The sequence below is a fragment of the Anopheles ziemanni genome, chromosome 2, assembly GCF_943734765.1.
Source record: "Anopheles ziemanni chromosome 2, idAnoZiCoDA_A2_x.2, whole genome shotgun sequence".
In the NCBI taxonomy this organism is placed as follows: Eukaryota; Metazoa; Arthropoda; class Insecta; order Diptera; family Culicidae; genus Anopheles; species Anopheles ziemanni.
In genome coordinates, this window is record NC_080705.1 from 92,987,549 (window position 1) to 93,005,125 (window position 17,577).

A 17,577-nucleotide genomic window follows, 5' to 3' on the forward strand; every position below is an offset into this window, starting at 1 on the left:
TGCGGAGGACAGTCACTAACCGTATTTTTCTCTCCACCTCCTCCCAGGTGAGTCCATTCCCGATGTGGCCAGCAATAAGTCGAACAATCGCACAAGCATCAACGCCACCATTGAAACGACGAAAGTGCAGCGTACGAATTCGATGCATTTCGCGAACGGCAACGGAAACACCGTTACGGCAACGAACGGTGCACACCATGCCCTCAACAACAATAACACCAACAACAGCAACAACAACAACAACAACGGCCCCGTCCAAAATGGCACCAAGGAAAGTGGCGGCGGTCACTTGAGCAATGGCAATGGCAACAACAATCTTCCGCTGAGCGCAAAACATTCCATCACCAACAAGGAGAACGAACAACAGCTCGACAACCGTAAGCTGGACAACAACACGAAAAAGTTTGCCTTCCTCTCGCAACCGACCATCCCCGACTATAGGCCACAAACGGTAGGGTGCACCTCGAATAATCTCGTTAGCTGAATCCATTACACGCTTAGGTAATAATTTCCGTTTCCGTTCGCTCCCCCGCCAGATTATCGAAAAGAGCCAGAAAACGTCCACCAACCAGAGTACAAAGTTCCACCAGCTGCAGGCCATCTTCGGGCAGCAGACGACCAACCACAAGGATATCGCCAACCTGCAGAACAACCTGCTCAGCAACTCGCGCAGCAGCTCCCGCAACAGCTCGCTCGAGAACATCAACCTGCTGAACTCGGAGAACGAGGTAAGGAACATGGCACCAGCCTACTACGATGACATACAATTCGTTTACAACTGACTTGTGGCTTATAGCCTACTACCACCAACTTTCTGTATCGTATTGCAAACACTAATGTTCTTCTCTCGTGTTGCAGCTTCGAAAGGCGTTCAGCAAGCAGGCGGAAGAAATCAAAAGCCTTCGCAAGTCGCTCAACGGCTCGGAAAAGCGGGTCCGCGAGCTCGAGGCGGAAGTGAAGCGATTGCAGCAACAGCTCAAACAGCACCAGTAAAGAAGGTCCTAGCGGCGGAGGCGGTGTGTGTGTGTGTGTGCGGTGGCATGGCAGATGGCCGATAGAGATCGCGATCGCGTAAGGAAAAACGTGCCGCCCACTTCCGCTTCCGGCCAAGCTTTTATTGTCGCTTCGGATACATTGTGATTGGGATTGTGATTCCGTTTTTGTTTGTTACGTATCATTTCATTACGTTGCCGGTTTGAAAAGACATGGAAGAGGAGGGCAGGAGTTTCGGAGGAGGCAAAAAGGCATGGAAGGATTTAGTTTAGCCAAGAGGGAATACCCAACCACGGGTTAACGTACGCATGTATGTATGTATGTTTGCATGGGTTTTTGTGTGCGTGTGTGTGTGTATGTGTGCTGGTACGTGTGCATAAAACGTATGTAAGAAGCAGCGAAACAGGAAAGAATGTAGTGTAATACGCACAGCTCTAGTTGTAGTAAGGTGAAGCAGGCACGTAAAGTAAACGAATTTTGCGACAGACGAGGGCGAAAGTTACCACTGGTGGTAGAATGTGACTAATTTATCACGACGAGACCCGGTCCTCGAAAAACGCAAAAGAGGTCGGTGCACCGAACGATTAATCGTGTGTTCAAGAAAACGAATGGAAAAGAACGAAGCAAGTACTGGAAGAAATCTTGTGACGAAAGCGCAATCGAATGCACTTTTATAGTGGTAGTCGACGAAGAAAATAACATGATGAACCCCTCTGCATGCTATAGAGACGCAAAAGAACCTTTTTTCAAAAAAGCCATTGAATTGTGTCTGCTCTCCCACGTAAAACAAAAAAACATAGACATGTTGTACAACCATAACCATAAAACTAAACACGAAACAGTCCGATATTTGTACTAGACTTCTTGCTTTTACAATGCGCGCAAGGATTCGGGGCGGAAACAAAACTGGAATTCGCATCAGTCCACGTGCTATCATACACATAATTGCTTTACAACATAAACGCAAGAGGAAAAATGGCCATCGAACGGCCTCTAAAGTAGCTTACGTATGTATATGAAGAAAGTAAATATATATATTTTTGTGTGCCTATCCGCTTGAAATTGAAATAAAACCCTTACCCCGCAATACCAAGCTTGTCCCCATGTGGGAGGATAGGTGGAATGGTGCGTGCTTACGATAGCGTTACATACATTACAGGGCTTTGCGCAAGACATACCGCTTCTCTACGGACCATTTCCCCCCGCATTCCCAGATCCAGCATTTATTCGCCAGTTGGTATTTTGCCCCCCCTGAACCGGTTAGACGGAGAAATGGACGACGGTCTGTTTTTCGTTTTTAAAAAGACGCTACACTTATGCCCCCTAGACATTACTATTTATGCTGAACCGCCCACCCAAACATGGGTTGGGTGGGAAGCAATAAGAGAACATTGTAATTGTAAGCCATGCGGAGGGCGACGATGAAACGGGGACGAGCCTGCGATAAAATGATAAACGCATGAAAATGTACGCATAAAATTAAACACAGAATTCCGCTACTAATATGTGAAACGCTAGAAATTTAAAATCGGCTGCAGCAGGACAGGAAAATGAACTGGAATAAAAAAAAGACAAAATATACAATTAAGGACAAACCAAAAATAATATGCTTTTTTGATTTATTTCACACCGCCCAAACCGAACCGAACCGAACGAAATCGATCCAAGCAAGCGGCGAAAGATGCGCGAAATCACGTCGTCGCCTGCCGTGATTTTAGCTTAAATTTCGATTTTGTAACAGGAGCCAAGGACTTCATAGGAGGTAACATGCCGACCAGGAGACGAGACACCAGCCGTCTCGCTCTGGCTCGTGTCGTCTACCCGATCGTATGATGATCCCCGCTCTGCACAACGTTTCGTCTCTTTCTCGCACGATGGCGCCAAAAAACAGGGACACCTCCTAGCATTCCTGCGATCCTGGTAGCGGACGTCAAGAAATCCGAAAATCACGTCGCTCCAGCGTGGGAATCTGATCCGAATCTTACGGGATCCTACGGGACTGGAAGCAATCACGGACGCAAATAAATTCGGTTGTTTTGACCGTTAACGGGTTTTTATTTTTATTTTTCATCGTCTTTTCCTTACCGAGAGGTCTTATCAAGCCTTATCCTACTCATTTAGAACAAACAAAAAAGTTAATGTTGGGCGGAATGTAAAAATGAACGTAGCACAAAACTTTCTTCTGTAAAGTTTTTGTCATTCTTCATGGAGGGAATAAAAATATCTAGGTCTAGATTGTTTTAAAATGCACCGACGCGTGGTGCACCCTTGCATGGTGATTGATTATTGCCTCCGGCCGGCCATAAACCATCCGATCAGCGGAAGTAGCGCCGTAACGATCGTGAGGCCAACCGTTCCGAACTGTGGCCGGTGTGCGGAATTGCAGCCATCCGAGTCGCAGGTGTAGATGCACGAACGGTACTCAATCTGGTCACCCGGGTTCCGCACGTAGTTGCAGTAGTTGCCAAGGTCCCTGGACGAGCAATACCGCTTGGCTCCGATGCCATCTGGATGGGAAAAAGGAGGGGAAACCAATTAGAAATGATACTTTATGAAAAGTACTCCAATCGTTTAAGGTGGACACAATCCCGCAAAAGCAAAAGCACGGTGCATATGGTAAAAATAAAGGATTAATTATTAATCTAACGACATTACGTTGAACTAGAGGCATGCGGAAAAGAACAAACTGAAAATGAGGATACACAACACCAAACCAAAAGGGAAACCAAAACGCGAACCATGCATTGCCGTCGACTTGATGCAGTACTCGGCCTCGAACACGTGATCGCACGGTTCCGGCTTGAAGGGGGACGCCTCGTCCGCGACCAGCATGTCCGAACAGTACATGGAGTGGGCGGACGAACACTGATAGCATAGGATACCGCTCGCTGAAACGGAAAGCGGCGTTAGGATGTATTATATACAGAGAAGCGCTAGATAGAAGAAGGTTATCTACAAGTAAACCGACCCCAAGGATTAAGTTATGGTTAAAGTATGTTGTTAGCCTTTTTTTGATTAAAGCAACGAAAGCACCTGAGAAAGGTTAGTTAGTTTGGTGAAAACTTTGTTTAATCGATTCGACATGCCGTTCGTCTACCGAATACTGCGTTAGTGTGTTCTCAGCCATGCACCGGATATTAGTTACAAAACGCCCGAACGGAGCAGATGAACGCAGTAGGCTTTTGGCAAGCGACGGTACCTTCGAAGCGACCGATATGCTTGATGCAATACTTCGCCCCGTACACGTTGGCACAGTCGACCGGCTTCAGGTCCGGCCGGTCGAAACGTTCGAACCATTCGCTGCACTGGAACGGCGTCGTCGAGTCCGTCGTGTTGCACACGAAGCAGCTGATGGCCATGGCTGGGATGTGGGAAGATAAGTTTGTTTTAACACACCGGTAATACAATTTCATGGCCGCGATGTCCAGGGATTTTTTCCTTTATAATTGTCATTCTACACAATTAGATTATTCTGAAACGCGCTCTGATACTGGTTTGAGTACCCAGTTAACAACCCTCTTCAATATGGAAAGATGTTTCAGCTTTGTAGTATCGCGCTCGGTAGTCCTTTCTTTTTTTGTTCTTAACCATTTTCCAAAGGATGGGACAAATGTTTGCTTCCCCACCAGACCCCACCCAGTGAAACTCGTCCGATGGTGAAACGTGAGATAATTATTTTAATGCCCCAAATCATCTCGTTTCCACGTCGGTGCGGAGAAAAAAATATGAAAGAGGACGACTCAGCGTTGAAACGATGCAACCGGAAACCGGTAAAACGGATTCCTACTATTCCTCGCAAAAACCGTCATACCGAATAAGCTTGTCGCTCGCACAATCCTCTCCTTTTTATGCGAATGTAATGCAGATTTAATCAGCTTAAAGTGCTTGTTCTCCGGCTCCGGCCTAGAGAGAGTGGAACAAATTAAAACAAATCGTTATCCTCCAATTGTGCCGCCGATTCACTTAACAATAAACGATCTACCGCCATCAACCGAGGGTGGCCACTTTGGTCGGTCCTTCAAAGGCTTGCTAGCGAATACTTCAATACGCTGAATGAAATAGAACCACCACCACTTTGCGTGTGCCGTGAAGTAGGCACGATTTCGGCGTACTTTTTGGAGGTGGAACTTCTAGCTGCCTTGGGCAAGTGGAAACAGATGAGTTTCTCAAGTATACTCCCATAAGCTCGCCGGTTTTATCTCCGTCTGGGTATCAAACATTTGTCTCGCCAGGAAGAGGACCGGTTCCGGTTTAGTCGAACGAATGAAGTGCAAACGAATCCATCTCGCTCGGCAAGTAACAAAGTCAAATAGACAAGTTCTGCTTGTTCACACAACCCCCGGCGGGTGAGCCAGTAAATCTTCCCCCTGCAAAGTGCTAACCGTGCAGCAATCACTGAAACTGAAAATAGTGCAACAAGGCAGGCGTTGAAGTTAGTCGTCGAGTGAGAAGTATGATGGAGGTTGGAACGGTTACCCTTTGGTTCCTCCGCTTTCGTTCCATGTTGTCTTGCTGTCGTTCGCGTAGTAACTTTTCCTTTCCATGCTGGGAACAATGTGGGCCATCATGCCACCGTCGGATTGACCGTTGATGTGGAAATGTGGCGATAAGGAAATTTGCATTCCACACAAATGGACCGAGGGCGGATATTGATGGTAAATGAATCAGTCCATCCTAGCTGCTGCGGAGTCGTGGCTGGAGCAAATTTTCAACAAATTTCAACTGGTCGTTATCCTTCACTTCGCGTAAAACATTTCTATTGATTCGGTAAGATTTTTCATCTATCTCACTGGCAACACTGTAGTGATCTCACCGATCGCGTCTCACTGCTGGGCGAGTCTCACCTGTTACGAATCACCCCCGTCAATTGACAAACAACCCCGTAAACGATCCCGCTGGGTAGGGAAATTGTAACACTTGTTTTTCCACAAACATATCGCCACCACTTACCACTTTCTGCGGCAGCTATTAGCAATACTGCACTGAGAGCGAAATGCTTCATTTTCGTTGATCTTTTCGTTCGGGGTAAACAATGAAAACACCCGCTTTCCTCGACAGCGCCCTTCTTTAGTTCGACCTCGCAGGCAACAACGCTTGCTGGAAGTGGGCCCTGCTTTTCGTTAGTTACCGTTGCCAAGGAAACCTGTAAACGAATTCACGAAACGAAACGAGCAATTAGGACACACAACTTACACGATTTACAAAACAATGGTCATTTACTTCCACTCAGCCTAATGTAAATTAACCCAACACACAACGCGACAACTGGTCTGCTTTGCTGATCCTCACCGTCTGTCATCAATTTGTACGAACCGTACGAAGATGAGAAGATCGCACCTTGTTCTGCTCACACGCATACACTCGAGCGGTTTGTGAGAAACACACGTGCGAGCAAAAGGTGAACTGTTCGCATCAAAACAATCCGAACGACTGAATGAAATACGGGATGCGATAATTATCCTTGCCGCCTTACCATTCGAATTCGATTAAGGACCCATATGCGCATGTGCGATGGAGTTCGGAAAAGGCAGACAAGGTGGAGAAAATCGTTCACGATATTCAATGAGGAAAAATTAACTTACTTGTGATTCAAATCGAATATGCTTCGAGTCCAATATGTGGTATGTTTGTTACATGTTCCATCATAATTGTCCTAAACCGTAACAAAGGACATGCTGAATTTTCTAACTAAAATTACTAAAATTGTAATACGACCACTCCTTGAACAACCGCTCCCTCATTGCATCGCGTGACACAGGGTCATCTAAACATTTAGAATAAAACCAATAAAGGAGGGTGGTAAGGGTGGAAGTTTTTTTTCTTTACCTATACAGGTTTTAAGAGGGGACCCTAGTCTTCCTCTTTCGGATAGAACAGTTTTACGTGACAAAAGATAAATATTTGCTTAACATACAACGGACATTTTCGCTATTTTCCGCGCACCATTTCATGCTGAGTGTATCTTCTTTGCGATGCTAGCGCCATATGTGTTCGGAAAACGAACTAAAAATTTTAACATCCTTTTCCGTTCCGATTGAACGGTCAGTTGCAGAAGACTAAAATATTCCAAATGAACTGAAATAAAACACATTCGTTGTGTATACAGTTATATTTAGTGTCATAATGGTAATATTATATGTTTTCTCTCACATACTCCGTCACTAAACGAATTCACTCACCTTACCATGCTTCCTGACTACTTCTGTTCTATTTTTCTGTTTAGCAGTCATAGTCGTTCGTTACGCATTCCAACGGTTATATTTCTAGCGAAAGGTGATGTCCTATCGCACCGACCATTGGATCGGATCTTATTAAGCGTGATTTTGGTAGGTTTGTGCAGATCTGCTGCTACGGGGGGTTTGCTGTTGATGTTGATGTTTGTTGTTAGGATTATTCAACTGCACACTATCGATTATAATATTCTCACTGTTCGTTTGATTATTAGTACGTTTTTCCGGTTTCCTCCTCGCAACCAACCAATACCAACAACGACTTACTTATCTAGTATGCTTTAGTCTTGCTTATCTTGTTTTGGGCCAAATGCATTCGAATGCGAGTTATTGCAGTAAATATCAAGAAGAGCGTTGACACCCTCTCTCCCCCGGTATCTTTTGAACGTTCTTTGCAAGGGCGAAGGAATTCAAGGAAAGCAGCAAATAATAATGAATTTTCTGCTTTTGCCTAAATACTGCACTTCCCAACCTCTTTTCACTATTTCCCTTTCCAGTTCCATTCTCTCAAAATAATATTGTACTAATAGTAATGATAAAATGATTCATTGAATAAAAGAAAAAATGGTTGATAATAAGAAATCTTACAGTGCAAAAAATATATCATATCACTCCTAGGCTTTGTCCTGACGATTCGTAAGACACACAATAAAAGCTTTCGTCTGTACTAACGAACTCGGTTAACTTGCCAAGCCAAAACCAACCAAACGCCGATGGCATAATAATACGTAATACGAGAAGAAATATCACACACTTTGCGGTACGGCGCACGCCGTACTGGTGCTTTCTCCAGGGTGGTGGAAAGCTATCCCTTATAATAATAAATCTTGTAGATAAAAAAAATAAAAGAAAACAAAACAAAAAGAAAAGCGCAAAGCTTGGTTTCTTTTCTAGCATTGGCGGGGGACCAACATCGTTAACAATCTTCGTTAGTCAAAACTCCAAAAACAAATAAGGTTCAAAAAGCAGATAAATAAACCTAATCACCATCATCGCATTCTAAAGGAAGACACATTCGTTTCATGTAAATTTTACACCATTCCTGCATGTCCGGCATTCCCCACGTACAAGTCCCTCAACGCTAAGTTAATGCTGGTTTTACGCGCGTTTTCTTACGCTTCAAATTGGTGTCCGTTTTGAGTGAACGTTTTTTCTTAAGCAACTTTTTGCCCGTGTCCGCCCCTGACGACTTTGTCGACTTGGCTAGTTTCGTTTTCTGTTTCGGTTTGAGAGATGCCTTGCCAAACTTGAGACTGCTGCTACTTTCACCGGAACTGCTTCCACCAATTGCGTTGCACTCAAGCATTCCGGTTCCGCTGGTATCGATCGGTATACCTCCTCCTCCTCCTATCAACGAAGTGGGAATTTCACCGGTACCGGAGCCGGAGGCATTTTCAGCTTGTGTGTACGTTGAGATCAGCTTGGAAATGGCCCCCGAGGTGGTGGTCACGATCGCGCCCGACGTGGACGAGTACGAACAGCACGGGGCCGCATCGAAGCTATCGTCACACTGCATCAAATCGTTCACGACGACCATATCCAGCAGTTTGCTCTCCGATTTGCTTACCTTCTTGGCACCGCTACCGGCCAGCGGTAGTTCGCCGAGTCCCGCCGGGACGGCCGTGAGGAAGTTCGGCAGCGAACCCACTCCGAGGCCACCCTTGAAGCACAGCTCAAGCCCCGACGATCGGTCGACGATCGTTTGCGGGGAAACCTTGATCTTTTTCCGAGGCACCGTCTGTTCCTTGGTGCTACGCAGCACCTGAAGCTCCTGCATCTTCTTGCCACCGGCAATCCCCCCACCACCGGTGGTTACCAAACTCCCAACGCTCCCAACATCGCACAGCACCTTCTGTTTCTTCTTCACAAAGCCACCAGCGCCTTTGCGGGAAATCTTCCCCCCGCCCGCCCCGTGAGCTGCCTTCAACGTCACCACAGAGGTTCCCTTGAGGAACTGCCTGCCACTGCCACCGGCCACCGCCACCGATCCCCCTATCACCACTCCACCCGAGACGGGCATGGAAACGGAACCATGGTGTCCTGGTGGATTCGATGGATCCGGGTCACCGACCACCTTGCAGACGGTATTATTTCCGGCGCCACCACCACCACCACTGGCCACTCCACCCGCTCCAACGGCGACGGCTACAGCCACCGAGCTACCGACCGCACCGATGACACTGCCCGATCCGCCAACACCTCCACCACCACCGCCGCTACCACCTACCGGATGCTCCCATTGGATGGCTTGGTTTTCCTTCGAAATTTCGATCATCATCGAGCTGGACAGCTGACTGGCGTGCCGTTTGGAGTGTGACTTCTGAGCCTGCTTTTCGAGCATATCGTGTGATGTTGTGGTGGTTTGGTGCGGGTGCACGAAGAGGCATGACGGCGACGATGAAACGTGGTAACCGAAAAGGGGGAAAAAAAAGAAAATGAGTATGTAATGGAACATTTCCTAGAGTCGAGGCTAGAATTAAAGGCGCGCGTGAAATTGCGGGGCGTGTGTGGAATATGAATGAGAGATGGATGGAATCGGAATGTGTACCATAAAGGATCCGGGTTTATATTTAGTTGAGTTACAGTACGTTACCCTTGCTTAATATTTTTATTTTTCAGTTATGTTAATGAACACTTAAAAATAACATCAGCTGTAAAAAGGGGGGGAAATTAAAAACGTATTAACTAGCACCACCATTCGGAAAGCTAATGGATTGATGGATTGATGTCAGCCATCAATCACGAACACGCCGGAAAGGGTCAACATTCACCGTCTGATCACCGTCTGAGCCCCTGGCATTTTAACTTTGTAATTGCAATATTAGAAGGAGTACGAATAAAAACCCAAAACACGCTTAACTAAAAAGAGGTTCCAAACGCGAGAAAATAAAGGAAGAAAACGCAACACACCAAAATGGGAAAGAAAGCAACCAAAGAACACCATCAAAACTCATATAACTTTATTAACCGCAACAACGACAACAACAATTTGCTGCAATTGGGACACAACGTTGTTTGAGTTCTTCATTCTCTTGCTTTCTGTGTGTTTACTGGCGATATAGATTTGACATAAATATTCCTGTGCTTGTTAGTACATAGTAATTAAACGTGTTGACAAACGAGAACAGGTTGATGGTCCCCCATTGCGCATCGTGTCCATCCTGTGTTGCTTGTGTTGTATAGATACGGTGGATAGTGGAAGGTAATTTGCGGGGACCTTTCACAACACAACAGAGGTTGGTGGTAAACATTATAGAGAAGACCGAAGGACCCCCACGTTTGGAGTAGGTAGAGAGCGCGGTTTGGAGATCTTCGACACTTTGGTGGATCCATTCGTAAGTTGTTAGTAGCTTTGGTTAGAGTAGTAGTAGTAGTAGTAGTGGTAGTAGAAGTGGCTAGAGTACCACCTGGATAACGGTAAAAACTGGGAAAGATGGACAGTTGTGGATGGTTTTTTGTTTCCGGTTCGGACCTAAGGACCTGTTGTTTAACACTAATTTGAGTCATTGCGCTACAACCAATCGTAACTTATGATATCACCGCACTAGGAGAGAAGAAACGAAGAAGGAGAACACAAAGAGAAATAGAAAAAATAAACAAATAAAAAGACACCACCACAAAGGCACAACAAAACCATAAGATTCCAATTTGGACGGGAAAAAGGATTGGGGGGAGTGACCAAATTCTGCCAATTTTAAAACACACATTTCGTACTCTCGGTGGGGAAGGACGGACGGGCACATTAAAAGAACCAGGACACCGGGAGAAAGCATCATGGGGGAGGAGAAGATCCGATGAGAGGACGCGGGAGGGGGTGGAGGAAAGGGGATGAGTGTATTAGGCAACTTGATGCTGATGTTGCAGCTGATGGTGCTGCTGGAATGCGTCGGCAAAGAGCAGCGCTGCCCGCGGACAACAGATTACCTTATTGGTGACGCGTGCCTTCGACGAGCCGCGCTCGATTTCGATTCGAAGCGCATTCCGCAAGCCTTGCAGCGTGCGAAACTCGCAGTTCGGTAGCCGTGACAGTGGATTCGAGTTGGTCAGGTCCAGGATCGACGGTCCAAGTGCTTTACCAACCTGTAACAGGCAAAAGGAATGATAACACTGATGCCTTCCCGTTTCCGCAACGAAGTACGGCATACGAACCTCTTCGAATACGGCCGGAACATACTTCGGTGGAACGAGCGTATGGGTCGTTTTGGCGACGATTTCCTTGCCACGCGGCGGCAGGATGTTCACGCACTTTCCGGTGTTGTAGTTGCACTCCAGTGTGTAGCTCTTGATTAACCCCGTGCTCTTGTAGACGGCTACACGACCCGAGCCTTCCTTCGACAGACCGTCACGTTTGCCCCTGGCGATTGAGAAAGATTACTCAGTTTTGACTTTCCGGAGAGCCACTGCATCGATCGAAAGAAAACTGCACTTACTTGTAGTACATATTGCGCTCACTAAAGTTGCACGCATCAAAGTGAAAGTGCTGCGAGTTGAGACTCATCAGTCGCGGCAACAGCATACACTCTACCGCCTCGACCGTGCTCGGCAGGTGATTGCCGTACATGAAGACGCCCTTCTTCGACGCGTGTCCATGCAGATCGATGTACATGAAAAGGTTGCTCCGGTCCTCGTACACCACGCGATCGTTCCGCTCGTCCAGCTGCGCCAGAAAGTCCAGGCTTATGTTGAGATTGCGCTGGGACGCTCCGGTCCCGGCTCCCACTCCGGCTCCGATGCCCACACTCGATCCAAGATACTCATTCCGGTGCGACCGATAGTGGCTGAACTGGGGCTGCGTTTGGGGTGTTTGCGGGCGAAGGTTTTTCCCCCCGCCCGGTGTCGCCTCACCAAGGATACTGCTTCCTGTCGGCGCTCGTGCCGAAGACGAGGCGGAGGACGAAGCATCCTTCTTATGACCGGCGGTCGCTTTTTTTAGCCCACCCAAGGACATCTTTCCACCGTGCAGTACGGCCTGCCCTTGAACGGAACCGCCACCAGCAACAGAACCAGAACCAGCCACCAATCCTCCAGCTGGCACCGTTTGATGATGGTGATGATGATGGTGGGGGTGGTGATGATGATGGTGATGATGGTGGTGGTGCGGGTGCAACAGAAACTCCTTCAACTTGAGCGTTCCGGCCGGAGTCGAGCCGATGAACTGTGGCTTGTTGAGTGCCACGTGCTGCTTACCACCGCCCTTGCTGCCACCTTTTCCCGAGTCGACCTTGGCCTGCACCGAGTGGATCGATTTTTTACCACCACCAGCGCCGCTTAGGCTTCCACTGCTGATGAGACTCGTGCTGGAAGCGCTACGACCGGCGCCTCCCATCGGTCGCACCGCGGTCTCCCCAACGACGATGGGGTTTAACTCCGGGATAAGCTTATCGGTGAAAACTTTCCCACCTCCACCTCCTGCTGCTGCTCCTGCTGCAACGGCTGTGGCAGCCGCCACTGCCAGCGAGGGTGGTTGCGGTGGTGACAGTGCGCCTACTAACGAACCTACTTCCCCCACCGATGCCGTCTTCCCATCATTCTCCGGCGGCGTGCTACCCGCCGAGGAAATGCTGGACATTGTGACGACCTTGGAGGAGGCGGTGCTCGCTTCGCTGAAACCCGAATCGGACGCGGCAGGAGTATCTTGCTCGACGGAATCTGATTCTGCAAATGTAGAAAAAAGCGAAACGAAAAACTATAGCTTTACCATCGAAACGTAGGCACCATTTTTTTCATGCATGGAATCAACGTGAAAAAATGCAATGGTTTAGTATGGTTTGATCTGCAAGCGAAAAAACGATCATGAAACGGATACGGAGCGCCACCCTTTAGTCAGCGAAAGTAGCGCGAATAGTAGAAGCCTGTTTTACGAGCCCACTAAATGAACATTTCGATGATATTTGATTCTTTGTTTTGGGGCCAGTTTCATTCCTGTGAACGTTACTAATCCCACCATGACTAGTTAAGGAATCCAATGAGTATGTCAAGACCATATGTTTTGCGTATGTGTCCTTTCCTTCCGTCGATTGGGTTATGATCGGGAAGTACAATCCCTTCCTCATGATGCTTATGATATCATGCGCACCTTTACCGCCAAGAAGGGTGAGAAACGGTAGACCGTGAAAACATGCAAGATGGTGATGTGGTTGTGGTTGATATTATACAAAAATCTAGCGATCGTTCTGATCATTATGCATATATAAGGTGACATCCGTACCATCAGTCAACGGAGTCGAACCAGAGGTCATGTTAGTAGAGTTAATCTTTTCAGCTACTGCTGCTGCAAGCGTTGAAGTCGAATTCGATGAAGCTTCATGCGAACCGACGCTCTCTTCCTCCTTCTCCTCACCGACCGAGGGCAGCAAAAGTGTCGGTTTCGGTAGGGCTTGTGCTATCGGGGACAATCTTGTGCTGGGGGTAGCTGACGCCGCGGCCATTCTATCGCCCTTGGAGGAGCGCCGTCGGCGTAATATTTTTCCAAGCAATTTGTCCGACCAAGAGGACGAAGAGGTTGACGAGGCCACGAGCTCACGACGAGTGACCGGTGAAGGTGTTGTAAACGCGATGATGGATCGCCTCTCGCCAGCAACACTGACCGAGGTGCTGCTGCTGCAGCTGTTGTTGTCTGTGGATTGTGGGGTTAATGTGCGTCGCTTTCGACTCATTGCGGATTCCTCCGATGGTGGAGGCGCTGGTGATGGCACCGATAGGGAAGAAACCAATCGCTTCACCGACGGAACCGGCTGGGGAGAACATGCACCGGAGGAGGTGTCGAGGGGACTGTTGTTGTTAGAGGTTAGTAGTTTGGGTAGTTTAGTTTTCAAATTGTGTGTGTTGCTGTTGTTAGTGGCAGTAGAACTGAGGTGACTGTTAGTACTGTTCCGTCTCGCTATCTTCGCTACCGAGCTTTGCAGGGGTTGTCTACCTTTCTTCAACGGTGGATTCGCTTCAACTGAAACTGGTGCCGTCGTCGTTGTTCCCTCGCTGGTCACCGCATCTTGCAGGCCCGGGCTTCCCTCGACCGTCGCTTGCGGGAGGGGATTTTTCTTCTCCACTTTCTCCAGTTCGTACGGTTCGATTTCGTCGACACCGAGGTGGTAATACCTGAAAAAGAGCAAAAATCATCAACTCTAGTACCCTTGTGGCAAATCCTTATCGATCCCTTTACCTGATTAACTTTCGTGCAGCGTAGATCGCCGGTTGTGTTTCGTGACACGGAGCTATGTATACCCGGTTCAGATTGTGCCCGCGCGTATCCGACCGATACAGCCCGTTGTACACGCCGTCCGGATTGAGAAACGGGATGATCTTGAACACGTACATCCGTCGGAGTGTCTGCGAGATCACGCTCTTGCGGTCCAGCAGCATGCTAAGGAACCCATTGAGCACGAAGCTGGCCGGTGTTTCACCCGGATGGACGCGTGATGAAATGAACACAATCTTCTTATCCCTAAACGTATGGCAGCGTTGGGCGTCCTCGTCGGGGAATAGATTACGCAGTCGTACCTCTCGCGCCGTCTGTATCCCGTGGAAGGAACTAATTGTGAGCAGTTCGATCCGCCGCCGTTCGACGGAATGGGTTAGCAGTTCGCGGCAGTAATAAATTTCGTCCCTTGTGTCTGACTTGGAATCGTCGTCTATAGTGGGAGCGATGGTACTGCTCGTTCCCGTCCCACTGGCCACCGTCAGGTGGTTGTGGAACGAGGGCAGCTTAAGTTTCGAAGACGTCATGGAAGATGCGAGCAGCTGCGGCTTCTGGCCACCGGCAGGTAACTCTATTTTCACATTGTTCACCAGATTCGTTATCGCCTGCATCGACTCGGAGGTGTTGTCGTCGATCACCATGCTTCCTCCTGCGGTGCCAAGCGTGGCCTGCAGTGTCTTGGCCACCTCCGAGAGCACCTCCTTGGTCGGTGGTGCTACGGAAGGTTTCCGTCCACTAATATCATCATCACCTGCCACCGCCGTTCCATCGCGTGCCGTCTCATCGAAGGACTCCGGGTCGCTGGTCCGATCCACGCGCTCCATCTTCGACAGTCGACCCTTCTTCCGCCGGTGCGACAGGTTGGAGATGCCCTTGGACTCTTCTCCTCCTGGTCCGCTCGACGAGTTGCCGCTGCTCGTGCTTGTGTCGTACTTCTGCGATATATCGTACGCCATTTTGTTCAACTCGAACGGATGTCGACCGTACTTGCGATCGAAGGTGGCGAGCTGATCTAGCAGCTCGGTGTAGGTGAACGGGAAGGTGAACGCGTAGTAGATTTTCGTCTGATCCGTTGCCACTTCGGGCGCTTTGTGAAGGAACGAAATGTAGAACACATCGTTGGTGATCTAAAAAACCAGGAATCGATTGGGGAAGAAATGAAATACAAAAGTGTAAGTTTTACAACTCTTTCAACAACTGGATGCTTGCGTTTGCGATCCCTCACCGAGTAAGATGGCTTGTCTTTGATGCGCTCCCAGCGCCCGTTCGGTCCAACCTTCGTCACCGGGTGCATGCCCTGACTAAACAGCTTGGCCTGCTTGTTCAGATTCATCACGTTAAACTTTACGATCTGATTCGGGCGCCCGCCCGTCACGGCAAAGTGGAACCAGGTGCGGTTCTGATTTTCGTACGCCGTGCCAGCACAGTCCGGACGCGTCCAGAGGTTAAACTCTACCTCTACCAGTGGGTTTTCTGTCGCGTATGGCGTCGGCGACGGTATCGGCAACCCAAGCGTCCCACTTCCGGCTGTCGTGGCCGTTGTCGTGGAGAGTGCCACGCCAACGCCCAACGTAGCGGCCACAATCGCGGAAGCACTGGTCGTGTTCGTTGTTGGCACGATGGATTGCTGGCCGCCATTTGTCGAGCCGCCCGTCGTGATAACGGGAACACCGGCAATGTTCGCCGACGCATTTCCACCGGTAGCACTCGAAACGGTGTTGCCAACGATGCCAAGTCCTGTCCAAAGAGGAGGGAGAGAGAGAAAGAATCGATAAGACAAGCACTAGATCCATACACAAAATGTAGGTTATTTATTTGAAACAAACCTCCCTCAAACCAGCCCATATTATAGTCACAACCAAAAAAAACAACCCGAAAGCATGATTTCACCAGACAGTCTATTTCGGTTCCTTTTTTTGTTCGACAGCACAAGCGAAAGTGTTTGGAGGAGCCGAATCGACGGAGGGGTTTGTTGATTTTTGGGCTACAACTTGATCGATTTAACTTTAGTACTGACTACGGACGTTTTTCTTCCAGAGCCCTGTTCAATCATTTGTTTCGACAAATCGAGGATGATGCTCGGTCTCATGCGTTGCTTTTTGGAACAGGTGTTTTTTTTTATTAACATTTTGTTTCTCTCCTACTAATTATTTCTACACCGGAAATCTGGCGACAAACAGAGATGAAACAGAAATGAAAGGCACAACAAGTAAACTGCTGCAAATCGCAGCTGGCTTGGCGTCCCTCGCCTGCTATCTGTCTTGCCAAAAATAAAGATTACATATTCGACAACAATCTGAGCGTGTAAACTTGGGGCACGGGCAAACAAGAAAATAACACCCAAGGGAGACACATTCCAACGCCACCGTCTCTCGCAGCATATGTGCTCGTGGCAAGTGAAACGTTTATGTAACACAAGCGCCATCGCGAACCACCGAGCGGGCCAACAATCGAAACTCAGGAAGCGACTCGCGGAAGGCTAGAATACCCCCTCCTTGCATCCCAGCTGATAGATGACGGGGCAAAGGTATCTGAACCTTTCGCCCTTCTTCAATCGCTGTTACTTTCGCTGTAACTGCTGCTGCTGCCGCCGCCAGATAACTTTGAGTGCACTGAACAAACATTTGTTTCTTTCCCTTTCCTTTCGGGAACAGTCAAGAAAAGCAGATGGATCAATTAGGAAACGTCGACTGGTTTCACTTAAGGAGCGACGTTCAATTAGCGATTATGATAAACAGAATAGAACAACAGATATTACCTTCACAGCATCGCACCAATTCGACTTTTCCCAAGTTCCCGGAGTCGAACTTCGAGTAGAATGTGTAGCCAGCGCATTCGAAGTTATCGACCATCATCTTTTCGCTTTTCGAGGGGACCGATAGAGAGACGGAGAGTGTTTATCGCTGCACACGCCAACTTCAATCGATGCACATTGTTGCTAGCAGTTGAATTTCGGTAGATTTCCTCCTAAACTAAACACCAAACGAACGCAAGCACGGGACGTCGTCTACCGTGGCTTGCAAGAAGAGGCTCCAAATTGTTATAAATCGTAGATACACTGCGACTGCTATGCTGTGTGTTGTGTTTCCTCGCACAGCTGCTACGATCGACTACCGATACTGTCAACGAAGGAGTGGAAGAATCGTTTAGTACGAAAGA

The 17,577-nt window shown here is 48.2% G+C and overlaps 3 protein-coding genes across 3 annotated transcripts in view; 1 reads left to right on the plus strand and 2 right to left on the minus strand.

Moving 5' to 3' along the window:
* Positions 1–1,777, plus strand: part of LOC131284171 (coronin-1C-A-like) — a 32,074-nt gene extending 30,297 nt beyond the window's left edge. The window contains exons 6-8 of the mRNA XM_058313029.1: positions 48–451; positions 537–728; positions 859–1,777. Coding sequence (XP_058169012.1) covers positions 48–451; positions 537–728; positions 859–993 — 731 coding nt within the window. The 3' untranslated portion in view covers positions 994–1,777. The remainder of the gene's footprint in view (positions 1–47; positions 452–536; positions 729–858) is intronic.
* Positions 1,778–3,276: 1,499 nt separating this feature from the next.
* On the minus strand, positions 3,277–6,039 carry LOC131294775 (U-scoloptoxin(05)-Sm1a). The gene is made up of 3 exons (XM_058322818.1): positions 5,944–6,039; positions 4,193–4,354; positions 3,277–3,500 (listed from the first exon to the last, which is right to left on the minus strand). Exons 1-3 carry the CDS (start codon positions 5,993–5,995, stop codon positions 3,277–3,279), a joined length of 438 nt encoding a protein of 145 aa, XP_058178801.1. The 5' UTR covers positions 5,996–6,039.
* A 1,098-nt stretch (positions 6,040–7,137) lies between these two features.
* LOC131294776 (uncharacterized) lies at positions 7,138–17,273 on the minus strand. The gene is made up of 8 exons (XM_058322820.1): positions 17,177–17,273; positions 15,644–16,155; positions 14,383–15,545; positions 13,432–14,318; positions 11,654–12,878; positions 11,373–11,577; positions 11,148–11,303; positions 7,138–9,549 (listed from the first exon to the last, which is right to left on the minus strand). Exons 1-8 carry the CDS (start codon positions 17,271–17,273, stop codon positions 8,305–8,307), a joined length of 5,490 nt encoding a protein of 1,829 aa, XP_058178803.1. The 3' UTR covers positions 7,138–8,304.
* Positions 17,274–17,577: the final 304 nt, after the last annotated feature.

Coding starts and splice junctions, on each gene's coding strand:
- LOC131294775 (XM_058322818.1), bottom strand. CDS start 5,995: ATGAAGCATTTCGCTCTCAGTGCAGTATTGCTAATAGCTGCCGCAGAA. Junction 4,355..5,943: donor AATAGCTGCCGCAGAAAGTG/GTAAGTGGTGGC, acceptor CCCACATCCCAG/CCATGGCCATCAGCTGCTTC. Junction 3,501..4,192: donor GCATATCGGTCGCTTCGAAG/GTACCGTCGCTT, acceptor TTTCCCATCCAG/ATGGCATCGGAGCCAAGCGG.
- LOC131294776 (XM_058322820.1), bottom strand. CDS start 17,273: ATGATGGTCGATAACTTCGAATGCGCTGGCTACACATTCTACTCGAAG. Junction 16,156..17,176: donor ATTGGTGCGATGCTGTGAAG/GTAATATCTGTT, acceptor CTCTTTGGACAG/GACTTGGCATCGTTGGCAAC. Junction 15,546..15,643: donor AAGACAAGCCATCTTACTCG/GTGAGGGATCGC, acceptor CTGGTTTTTTAG/ATCACCAACGATGTGTTCTA.